At 39.2% G+C, this 12,313-nt stretch overlaps 1 protein-coding gene across 2 annotated transcripts in view; it reads left to right on the top strand.

Moving 5' to 3' along the window:
* The first annotated feature begins 1,083 nt into the window (after nt 1–1,083).
* The window catches only part of MRC1 (mannose receptor C-type 1), a 55,929-nt gene continuing 44,699 nt past the window's right edge, over nt 1,084–12,313 (top strand). The window contains exons 1-4 of one of the 2 annotated variants that reach the window (XM_032705463.1): nt 1,084–1,685; nt 5,446–5,847; nt 7,208–7,381; nt 11,102–11,263. In XM_032705463.1, the coding sequence (XP_032561354.1) occupies nt 1,625–1,685; nt 5,446–5,847; nt 7,208–7,381; nt 11,102–11,263 (799 nt within the window). In that variant the 5' untranslated portion in view covers nt 1,084–1,624. The remainder of the gene's footprint in view (nt 1,686–5,445; nt 5,848–7,207; nt 7,382–11,101; nt 11,264–12,313) is intronic. The other variant, XM_032705473.1, reaches the window with a different exon arrangement.

Below are 12,313 nucleotides of genomic sequence, written 5' to 3' on the forward strand. Positions count from 1 at the left end.
GCGTGCTGTGCTTCACCACCCAGAACTTCCAGCAGGGAGGCTTTTGTAGATTTTCAATACTTACCAGAGATTTCTGAGTGCACGACAGTACAGAGGGAGAACCATTTCACAGTATGCTTCATACACATGGCAGGTTTGATGCTTTGCAAATTCAGAGAAACTTTAAGGTTGGAAAAAAACCTCTAAGATCATCGAGTCCAACCACTAACATAGTACTGCCAAGCCCACCACTAAACCACATAAATACCATATCTACACATTTTTAAACACTTCGAGAGATGGTAATTCCACCACTTCACTGGGCAGTCTGTTACAGTGCTTGACTACCTTTCAGTGAAGACATTTTCTCCAATATCCAATCTAAACGTTCCCTAGTGTAGCTTAAAGCCATTTCCTCTTGTCCTGTGACTTGTTACCTAGGAGAAGAGACCAACCTCCACCTCACTACAACCTCCTTTCGGGTAGTTTTAGAGAGCAATAAGGTGCCCCCTGAGTTTCATGTATACCCTATCACAATACTCAGTAAGTCTCATGTTACAAAAGCCTCTCTGTGTAAAACAACAGTAAGACTGATGTTTTCAATCCACTTGGGACCCTTCACACCATATATTGATAATGGCCTCTAATGAATAACGTGGCACTCTCCACAAAAATGCACACAGGGAAGGTCTCCTACCCAGCACAGCAAGAAGCCATAAAAACCTCAAGGAAGATTGTGCTCTAAAGGAACCTTTTTGGAGAGATCATTTAATTCCATGCAGGTGCTTCAGCTTCTGAAAACCCAGCTAGCAGGCAAGGTTCTGTTTTTCTCACACTGATTCAGAAAAAGATTTAAGTCCTGTTAACAGCAGATAGAGGCAGTAGAATAAATACATAAACAATCAAATTGGTTGAAGTTCATTTATTGGAGCTCAGAGAATGCCTCTTAGGGATTTTAAGCCCACGTGTCCCCCCTGCTCCTCTTTGGCAGCCCAGACCCGGCTGCGCCCCGGCCGCCACCCGCTCTCTACTCCCATCGGAGCGACCTGCTCGCGCCTGGAGGAGGAGTGATGGGGACGGGGGTGCAGCACAGATCTCGGGCTCCCAAAAGTAGGTCTCTGCTACTTCTGCAGTTCTCGCTCCCGGGAGCATACCCGGTCGTTCGAGCGGGGATTTTCTTTGAGATTTGGGTTCACCTCAGAAAGAAAGGAGAGAGATGTCCTCTTTCCTCGGCGCGGGGTTACCTAATTTTCTTGGGAAACAAACCACTGACCCACGTTCAACGCTGACAGGGTCGCAAAGAGGATAAAAGAAAAAAAAAACCAAACAACTCCAAACACAACGACAACAACAAAAAAAGCAGCCCTCCTCTCAGTTATCACCGCTTTATCACCTGCATGTGCCTGGAAGGAGGCTCTTCCCTCCGCTAAGAGAAAAAAAAAAATCAGCTTAGGAAAGCAAAGTTTGAACAGCGAATTCCTGTTATTTCAAAACGCCCCATGTGACAGGATATTTCCTTATCATTTGGAGCCCAGAGCTTTCCCCGATCCACCATCCCTTCACAAGTGCGGCGGACCTGCCCGGCGGGAAGCCCTCTCGTCCCAGCTCGTCCCAGTGCCGTAGAGCCGCGGGCGGAGCCGCCGCGATGGCTCCCTCCCTGCTCCTGCTTCTCCTCGGACTTCTACCCCGGGTTTTTCCGCTACTGGGTAAGTGCCCGCAGGGGCTGTGCGGGATGAGATGAGACGAAAAACGAGGAGTCACTGCGGACATAAAGCCCAACTTGACCTGGGCTGGCGGGGGGTTTAAGGAGGGAGTATCCGCGCAGGTGAAGCCCATGACCATTTTAACCCCCTCGGTACTGTGGGCGATCGGCTGATGGAGGTGGTTGTCTCCCCTTGGGACCTTCCCCTCCTCCCTCGCATTCCGAGGTATCCGGTGGGTGAAACTGCCCTGTAGGGAGAACTTTTGGATGCCCATGACATTGTGGGTACCAAACAGGGCTGTCCCTGGCGGTGCCTTGGTTTCCCCTACCACTCTGATCAGTCCCTGTTTGAATTAATAACATCACCCAGCTTTCCCTCAGAGACCCCCTCACCACCAAGGTCTGCAGAAGTGCCTGGTGGTGGGGCTCAGCTTGTCCTCCAGTCCTTTGTTCTTCAGTGGACCCAGGGACGTGCTTTTGGCAGATGGATTTCGTGGAGGGGTGTTAAGGTAGCTGAGGTGCTGGTATGGATAGAGGTGTGAAAACAGGGGAAAGCTGTGTTGCTTGGTGGTACCTGAAATTTGCATCCACTTGATCTGAGATTTATCACTATTTCCAGTGCACAGTTATTTTTCAGTGAAATTTTTTCATCTGTCCTTCTTGAAAACCTCTCAGCATTCTCTGCTCTCCAGATTGAGGTCTGCTGAAGCAAAACTTTATAACGCTGCCTTGTAACCTTTCTTGCCTTGTGTAATTAGCAGCAATCATTGTAGGCCATCTGGTAAGCAGGAGTCTTTGTAGAGAAGACAGTTATCCAATCTACTTGCTGTGTCCTTGCTCCCCCCTCTCTTGCTTCTAGTATTTGGTGTGCTCTTCTGGTGCTCTCCACTAGTGTTTAGCACTGGTAGCACTTCAGTGGCTTCACAAGTTACTTCTTGATTTACACCTGCATAATCTGTGATAGTTTGCAAATGCTGCAGTGTGTGAAGCTAGTTTGGAAATTTCTGCTGTGGAAATGATACTGACCAGTAGGATTTTACTGTACTTGGCACAATTCTTAAGATATGAGCTGGGCCCAGAGACAGTCAAATAGTCACAGTGATCTGGGTGAAGAAAAAAATCAAAGCCTTCGAGGAAAACTCTATTAGGATCTACTCCAGAGATTTGAGGAAAAAGATGCTGAATGGTTTATAATGGTGAAGTAAATTGTCTCCTATGCCTGGCATGTTCTTAAGCATTTTAAAGAACTTCCTTCTAGGAGTAACTTTCAACATATCAATTACTGTTAGAAATGGGTATAATCAGTTCAAAGTACCAATACTTTGGTATTCACGGTGCACTGAGATGGACCATAAAGTGTGCCAGCTACAGCTGGTACCTGTTATGGAGCTCTGTAATAAATGCTGCTACAGAACACTGAAACACAGCTAATGGTTATTATATGTGTAATTCTGCTCAGCCTATTTTACAGATACAATTAATCATGTTGACAGGAATGGAATCAAGTGTTTACAGAGAGGAGTTGGTAGGGCATAGAAAGTACTGCACAAATACCTGTCCTGTTTCTTCTGTACTATCTAATACTCGCATGGAAACTGTTGTATGGGAATCCCCTTTGGTGACCAAGCAGGCAGAACAGACACAGAAATACAGCTGTAAACTAGAGCAATACAGGACCATGACAGAAATCTACTTCATGGTCATGGAAGAGACAAGAGCAACATTAAGGGAAAAGAAATCTTGCAGCTACAGCTTTAGCCATGGTTGCTCCTGTATCCTGCTATCTCGTTCTGTTCTCTTGTTTTGATGTCAACTTATTTTCAATGCCTGATTGGCTGTGTTGGTCTTTTAGCTGCTTACATACGTACTATTCCCTGCACTGGGAATGTGCACTGGTGCCCTTGTATAAGCAGATGTGTTACATTTACACACTGCTAATGCTTTGTAAAGATGCGGTCAGAACAGCCAAAATTTTGTCCCCCTGTCTGCCCCCACTGGTCAGACCTCTTTGTTTAGCTTTCTAACCTTGTTTCTGAAGCCAAAACTCTACACCCTTTCATGCTTGTGTACAGCAATACAGACTTTTGATTTTGGAGTAACTTTTTCATGTACACAGCATGCTCTCTTCAACACCAAAAGTAGCATAAAGTAAGGAATGTTATTATAGGCCAGAAATACAATTTTAGCAGTTTGAAAAATCAGGCAGTGTTTTCCACACCTGAAAAAGTGTCTGATATCTCTGTTATCCAGAAACTTTAAATATGATGTCAGGAAAAGGAGAGTTGCAAGCATTGCATATATCAGTTTACAATAACATTGTACCAAATGCTAGTAGAAAAGCTGAATAAAAAAAAAGTTGTCACCAGCAGTGATAATTGTACATTTCCTTGTATTGTCTTTGAGTAAAACAGATTGGCAAAAGACAACAACTTTTGTCTCCAGTACTCATCAGTTTTACATTACTTCCCAGTGAGTTGGAAGCCAAAGGACAGGAGAAGGAAGCTGAACTATGGATGAGATAACTCTAGGTCAGCTCTTTCTCTGAGAGAGAGATTATTTGTTCCCAGGTTGTTCTTCTGCAGAAAAGTCTGATCATTTCCACATTGGAGCCTCAGCAAAGAGAGAGGAAAATTTTCGGTGGTTAACCTCTTTTCCCCTTAAATATTTCTTCATTATAGAATTTGTTTAATTTGGTAATCATACAGTAAAGAAATAACATTTTAATTAGTTTCAGTCTCCAGAGTCACACAAATTAATATTTCTCTTTCCTAGCTCATATCCCTGCTAAAATATAGCTTTAAGACCTTGTGCATCCTGTTACTCTATGAGTTCTAGTATCAGATCTTAGGGGGATCAGAGAGGTAAAATTCTCAGTCTTTGGGCAAGAACAGCTCAGAAATGTTACACTCCATAGCACACCCAAGTGTAACACATGAGAAGAACTTTTCAAGTGGCTAAAATTTTGAAATAAACTTTGAATACATGATAATGCATGCTGTGAAACACTATTTATGAAAAGGGAAAAATAACCTGGGCACCTACGAAGAGCTTTGTACATTTTCATAAATCATGAAGAGACGTATGTGGTGATGGTAAATCCCACTGTTGTTGGTATATCATTCATAATGGAGAGATGTAAGAAAGAAGTCATTGGTGACTGAAGTGGAGTGAAAAATAAATAAGCTCTACAAGCAACTTTTATATAAAACTTAAAAACATATCCTTCTCTGCAATTAACGCTTTAAGGATTTTAGCAGGGCTTTTGAGAACAGAGCTCCCCACTGTGAGGAAATGGAGCCTGAAGAACTTAGTGACTGTTGTCTCCTCATGCCTCGGAACCAGGATCAGGGAGCCAGTGTTGCTGGAGTGTTTAGAGTCAGGATCTGCAGTCTACAGTGTGCGTACTCCCTTGTTTCAGTAACTCCCATGGGTGCAGCTTGGACTAATAATAGAGTGTGTTTTCTCTCTTCAGTTTAATCCATACTTTAAACCTACAGGAGACACTTGATCTTGCACCTCTGCTGCCTTGCACTTTTGCATGGAGATGCTTTCATTGACACAAAATTGTTGGAATGTCCTCACATCTGAATTAGTTGCATTGTACTGTCACTTTAACAGGTGTAGGCCACAGGAATGCTGTATCTTCTTTTGCTGAACAGGTGATGAGATTTTAACACCAAGAGCAGTATCCAGATTTGTATTCCGCTTAGGTAGTAGGTTAGATTACTTCAACCCAAATAATTCCACTGTTATTTGCCTTACAGATACCAGCACCTTCTTAATATATAATGAAGAACACAAGCGCTGTGTACTGGCTCAAAGTTCTAATTCAGTGACTGTTGCTCCTTGTGTTCAAGAAAATGAGTCACAAAAATTCAGGTGGGTCTCAGATCACCAGCTTATGAGCATAGCATTCAAATTGTGCTTGGGAGTGCCTTCGAAGAAAGACTGGGTTCCGATCACTCTGTATCCTTGTGACAAGGCTAGTGAACTTCAGCGATGGGAATGCAGAAATGAGACTCTCTTTGCAATCCAAGGGGAAGATTTGTTTTTCAACTATGGAAACAGACAGGAAAGGAATATTATGCTGTACAAGGGATCTGGTTTATGGAGTAGGTGGAAAGTCTACGGAACCACAGATGATCTGTGTTCTCGAGGCTATGAAGGTAAAGTTCTGTAAATTAATTTCTGTATGTCAAACTTATTTTTATGTGTAGCTAATTAAAATATTTATAAGTGTATGAGAATTTCCTTCCTCTCATTAATGATCAGTGAGTGTGACTTCTGGTGAAATCAGCAATACTTGAGTGTGTGTTTTTTGAGGAGTTCATTTTGCTTCTTTGTCAAACTTGTCAAAGTTCTGATAGATGATTATCCATGCATGGTAGGGATTCATTTGGAGAGGAGAAAAAATTCTATGGTTGTTCAAAAAGTGTATATCTATTACACCACAGTTGATGATGGCTTTTACTATTTGCACATGCACAAAAAGGTGTAGTGTAAGTGTATAGTCTGCTGGTTATAGTTTTTTTTCTTTGGGAAGCAAATATTAAGTATACTGTGAGGAATTAGTTAACTCTTTAGCTCCAATATACTGAAGATGTCTTCCTAGTCTTTGAAGGGAGTCTCAAATTGGTGCTGAAATGTTAGACAAAGAAATAAGATATTTTATATAAATTTGAAAAAGTTATGTATAATACACATATGCATATATTCATGATAAGTATCTGGGAACATGTTTGACTTCCCATTTAGTATTCTTTGATAAACAGAAATGGTCAAAAAGGGAGGTATGGATGCAGTTTCTGTGGTTTGCACCATGGCCGATTACAATACTAGTCCCTGGCCTAAAGTCAGAATAGAAGAACACTAGCAAAGCAAATTATGTGAAAGGAGGCAGGAGGAGACAGAATGATGTCCTGTTATTCCTTCCTCCTTTGTTTTCTAGCAGCTCTGTGAGACAGTGACCTTGGTATGTCACCTCTCTAGCAGTCCCTTCAAGTACTGTTCCTCTGTATGTCCTCCCATCAATGTGTGTATATTATACGTGCACACACAGAAAGCTGCTTTAGTTACTTTGATAAGTTTCATTGAGTCAGATTTCTGATGAAATAAAAATTATCTTTAGATGCAAATGGAAATCTTATTTGGACACAGTATAGTGGTGTCACTCCATGGCATGTATCTTTCAAGTTTATATGTACATGTCCCTGTCTAAAATGATCAGCAATTGAGTGGGTTATTGACAAAAGAGTCTAAAGTTGTTTGCATTTAAAAAGAAAATTGCCTAACTGCGTGGATTTTATACTTTTGATTGTTATGCATGTAAACTTTAGCATGTCTTGACTCAGTTAGTTATGGTCTCCTTAAGCAACAAAAATTTGTCTCATTTCTAGTATAGTTTGTATGCTAAGCTATCAAGCTATCCTTGCTATAACATTCTATAATAGGATCATAAAGATAAATTTATATATTTCCCCATGCTTATTAATGTTTATACATTTTTAAATTGTTGTGTCTCCTTAGATACCTACACGGTGAAAGGAAATGACAATGGAGCACCTTGTGTATTCCCTTTTAAGTACGGTGGTAAATGGTATGCTGACTGCACAGATGCTGGCAGGTCAGATGGCTGGTTCTGGTGTGGAACCACTTCAGACTATGATGTCGACAAGAAGTATGGATTTTGCCCAATGAAATGTAAGCTTTTATGCTATCCTTTTAGGAACTACCTAAATATGCAAATATAGGGCCCAGCATAAAAAAACATTGACCAATTACATCCAGGTGGAAGTGTGTTAATCATATGCTGGAATTTGTACATACATAATTTACTTCAATAGAAAGTTAATTAGATATAAAAATGTTACATTAGCATGTATAGTATACGCCAATGGCCATGTAGAAATTTGTGAAGTGGAACTGGAAGATAGAATACAGCATAATTGAAAATGAAAATTACTTTGTATGATGAGCTGTCTTTTAGACATGAAGGAGCTCACATGAACTTTTTACTACATCCCAGTGTTTCCCAAAACTGTTTGCTATGTTGTAGTTCTCTGTTTTAACTCAATTAGAAGTATTTATTAATCTAAATTCTCTGGTTTGAGTATATTTAGAGTTTAAAATGCAGTATTATGAATATACAGAACTTAGAAATGTTGATTATACTTTCAGTAAATTGGAGTAATTTATGCCTGCATCTATTTGAATTCTTTTAAATTTAAATGAAGTTTCTCTGAACTTCTGTAAAATATGTAATACACATTTTGCCCACAAGCTGCTTCTTCTGTCATGCAAGGGTAGTACTTCTCCTTCCCTTCTTCTTTATTATTGTGTTTTGCTGTAAAGCTCCAGCTGACTGAGTCAGAGCTAAAGGGAAAAATGTGCCTTTCCTTTCATGTGAAGAAGACAGTTTGGGTTGATCTTAAGCGGTTTGATGATGAAGTATTAGTGTGCTTGCCTGATTTCCGTGAATGTTGCAGTCAACAACTCAGATAAATAAATATTACACCTTTTTTCCTATGCCAGTATTATTTTCAAGATAATAAAAATATGTTGGGAATATCAATCCCATTAATAAAGCAAGATTGACTTAAGAATGCTACCTGTCTAGCATTATTTGAGTACAGCGAATAGGAGGCATCATTAAACTTTTGTTTAATTCTTTGGCATAATTCAAGGAAATCCATTCTGAAGGCTGTGATTGTTTTTGGAAAAAGCTGCTTTATGCTGATTGCTTGCATGTTTCCTTCCTGATTCCTCAGTACTGACTATAAAATATTCATGTTTGAGTCATATATTTTAATGAGAGACAGGCCATGGTAACAGAAGTTTGAATTATCCCTATGAAAGAGGAATGAGTGAGATATGAGTAATAAGTTAATAACTTTCAAGAATGTCTTTAGAAGTAGAATGTTTAACTCTGTGTATGTTAAATTTTATTTAATAAGATTAAAGTGTTTATTGTTTGGTAAACTGTCCAGGGGAGCAAAGGGGCCAATATGAAAACGTGATGCAAACCATTCCAGCTGTTCATATTAGGGTCTGGACTTACAGAGATATTACTGTGACTGAACCAGTCACTTTTCACTGTGAACTAAACCAGCTAAGTGTTCTCCAAAATGAAGAGGGCATAAGACCATAGTTATAACACTTATTATACTCAATAGAGGAGTAGAAATTTGATCGAAGTGACATAATAGTAAGTATGACCCACTATTTGAGGATTTAGAAAGAGGTGCTGATACAGTGGCAGTAGAAACTTAAATCCCAGAGAAAGGAACTGAGAAATGTTGTTACAGCAAACAATTTTTAGTACCCTAGGAAATGCCGCTTCTTTATAGGTTACACTATGTTTTTTTTGAGCTGTGTGTTGCACTACGAAGTAGGTGTTGGGGAAGAAAACAGGTTGCACAGTGTAAGATCATCAGGAGCGTGAGTCAATGTGTCCCTAGAGCTGTATTCCAGTGGACAAAAGTCCATTGAGGCCTCTTTCTTGACAGATTAGAGAGCTAGTATCTATTGAAGGATTTAGAAAGTCTGATGCATAAAACTTGCAGATGACTAGGGCAGAAACAAAAAGTCCAGAGTAAAAATGCATGCTGAATTTATCTGTGTAGGGGTAGAGTTAGGTTTTTTTTTACTAATTTTCTGCTTATGTACTAAGGACAGGTGTGGTTTAACATTAATTTAACTTAGATGCTAAACTACATTATTTCAGAAAAGTGATTAATCTTTTGGTTTCTCTGGGGGTACTAAACTTTAAAAAATAGCATAAGGATTTTCCAAAACCCTGCTCTACAAAGGTATTTGAAGTCTCAAAACTCAAACGGCTTAAAAATGAATTTTCCAAGGTTCGGAAATTAGTTTTATTTTTATGAAATACAAAAGTTCTACAGGAGAGCACCATATGAAAATCAGCTGTAAATTATGAGATTGGGTGAGTGAGTTGGAAAGTTGAATAAATGCCCAAGACTTGTTTACCTCTTCCTCTGTAATAATAGTACAGGATTTATAAAGCCCTTTCTATCAAGTCAGAGCCAGTTTTCTTTATTGATTTATAGATTTTACTATTTTTGCAATATTAATTTTGTTCCAGGCTTGTGCTTGTGCACAGGGATTTATGGTCTTGTAGAATATAATGTGGCAAAGAAGTTCTGATTTTGGTAGTCATAAAATATTTTAGACTGGAGTTGGTTTGTGGATAGTGATAATAGGATGAAAGTTTCCATTTTTAGTGAAATGTCATTACTACAGTAGGTTATATTTGATTTTTTCCTTAAGAAAGATAATTTAAAAGAAGCACTTCATATTACCTATAGACTATCGGATTTAATACAGGAAAAAGTGGAACTGGTTACTGACCTGCTGACATTTAACATATATAATCCTTTGTCTTGAATTTTGTTTATTGTACTGTTTCCCTCTACTTGCACACTTAAGTTTTCTGAGCACTCTGAATCAGAAAAGGAAAAGACCTCTTTCTCTCAAATTTTTCACAGATTGCAACTCGAGAAACTGATAGAGGCTGCAGGAATTTCAGTTGTTTTCTCATTGTCGTCAGACATACAGTGACCTCTGCTGCTTTTGTCATGCAACATTATTCTCTTTATGTGATATTTAGCTCAGTGTTCAGGCCTCCTGTAGATTCCATTTTTGGCAGAGCAAGGTCATGCTCTTTTCTGTTGCTTGGTTGTGGAGATTCAATTGAGATGAGCCAAGAGAGACCGCAGCAGTGTAAGGAGTGTGGTACCTTCTGGGGCCAAGTATAGTGTTGGGCCCTTTTGGATGACTTTCATCTAAAAGCTTTCACTGCTTTGGCTTTACCGAATGTGCCAAGTGCAAGTATTCAGGGAGGTCACCATCAGGCTACGTGGCAGAGAAGAAAGTCATGGTATGTCAGGCACATGCATAAGAAATCAGGAATTGCAGAGACGTGTGAAATGGATGCTGATAATGTCAGCTTTGCATTCAGTGCTTGGTCTGATCATCTCTATCACAGTAAGAAAATCCATAGCCATGTTACATAGTACCCCAAATTAGTAAAAAAAGATTGGGGTTTCTTTTCTCAGAAAAGTGGCTGGCTTGAAATACACTTTATCAAGCATCAGTCTTTTTCTCCACATTGACAAATCAATTATTTTAGCATGATGTCAGCCACTTGTTTACCTTAAGCAGCAGCTTTGTTATAGCAGAGAAAATGGTGACCTTGTTTCATTCCCTGTGTCCTGCCCAACATTGCTGCCATGGTTTAGCTCTGGGTCTACTAACAGCTGAGAGAGCCTCAGGATTCCTTTCAAATCAGTTGTCTATGGCAGTGTTTATGTTTTGCGTATTTTTGCTATGCAATTTTTCCTGTATTGTATCAGGAGGCTTCATCTTCATGGTGAGTTACAGCATTTCTTTTTCTCCCTACAGTTAATAGCATGAGTTTGTGGAACACAGATTCTTTAACAAATGTCCAGTACCAGGTAAACTCTGACGCAGCTCTGACATGGCACCAGGCAAGAAAAAGCTGTCGACAACAGAAGGCAGAGTTATTAAGCATCACAGAATTACATGAACAAACATACTTGACAGGTAGGGTAATATTATCCAGCAGTTTTTTAAAGAAGTGTATTATTGCAACAGTGCCACATATAGTGTGTTCCATCTTGAAAATTTATGTTTGTTCAATTCTGGTAATTAGTAGCTATAAACTGTTATCTTGAATGATTCAGCTGGGAATATAGGACAGAAAATATTTATTTTGTCTTGATTAAATATTACCATAAACTTACAGTAACATAAAAAAATACAATAATTAAGTAATGCAAGCCATAAAGAATGAATGTTGGAATGCAGAAAAATGCAAAATAGTTTGTGAACCAAAAATGCACATACCAAGACTGTATCCTTTTTGCATTCTTTTTGTTGTGTGTACTAATCAGCACTTTTGGACTATCTCGCTAAAGGCATTGCATCATCAGTATGTGCTAAAATATGAAAAGAAAGGAAAAAGAACTAATAAACACAAGGACTCACAAATAGTCTCGTCTAGTTTCAATCTTCTTCAGTGTTTTCTGAAGTAATTTCCCAACTTGTCCTGTGAGAAAATTCTGAATTTGTACTTGAATATATTTACATTTCACAATGAGTCTCCTCTTTATTACCTCTGCACACACATAAAATAGCCTACTAATTAATCTATTAAATAGAGTATAAAATATTTTGAATATATTACATCAGTTGAAAAAACCCAACCATTCTATGCCATGTTCTTCTCTGTAAATTTATGTCAGAGGATTAGAGAATGATTTGGGTTTGAAGGACCAGTTCAAGAACATCTAGTCCAGCATCCCTGCCATGGAATGGGACATCATGTATTAGACTAGGCTGCTCAAAGCCCCCTCTAACCTGAGCTTGAACACTTCTAGTGATTGGGATCAACAGTTCCCCTGGGTAATCTCTTCCAGTGCCTCACCATCCTAATTGTAAAAAGTTTCTTCATTATGTCCCATGTAAATCTATTCTCTTTCATTTTTAAACCATTTTCCCTTGTCCTGTCACTACACACCCTGATTAAAAGTCTTCCTCTAATTTTTATATATCGAAAGGCTTTGATAAGGTCTCTCCAGAGCCTTCTCTTCT

The sequence above is a fragment of the Chiroxiphia lanceolata genome, chromosome 1, assembly GCF_009829145.1.
Source record: "Chiroxiphia lanceolata isolate bChiLan1 chromosome 1, bChiLan1.pri, whole genome shotgun sequence".
Classification (NCBI taxonomy): Eukaryota; Metazoa; Chordata; class Aves; order Passeriformes; family Pipridae; genus Chiroxiphia; species Chiroxiphia lanceolata.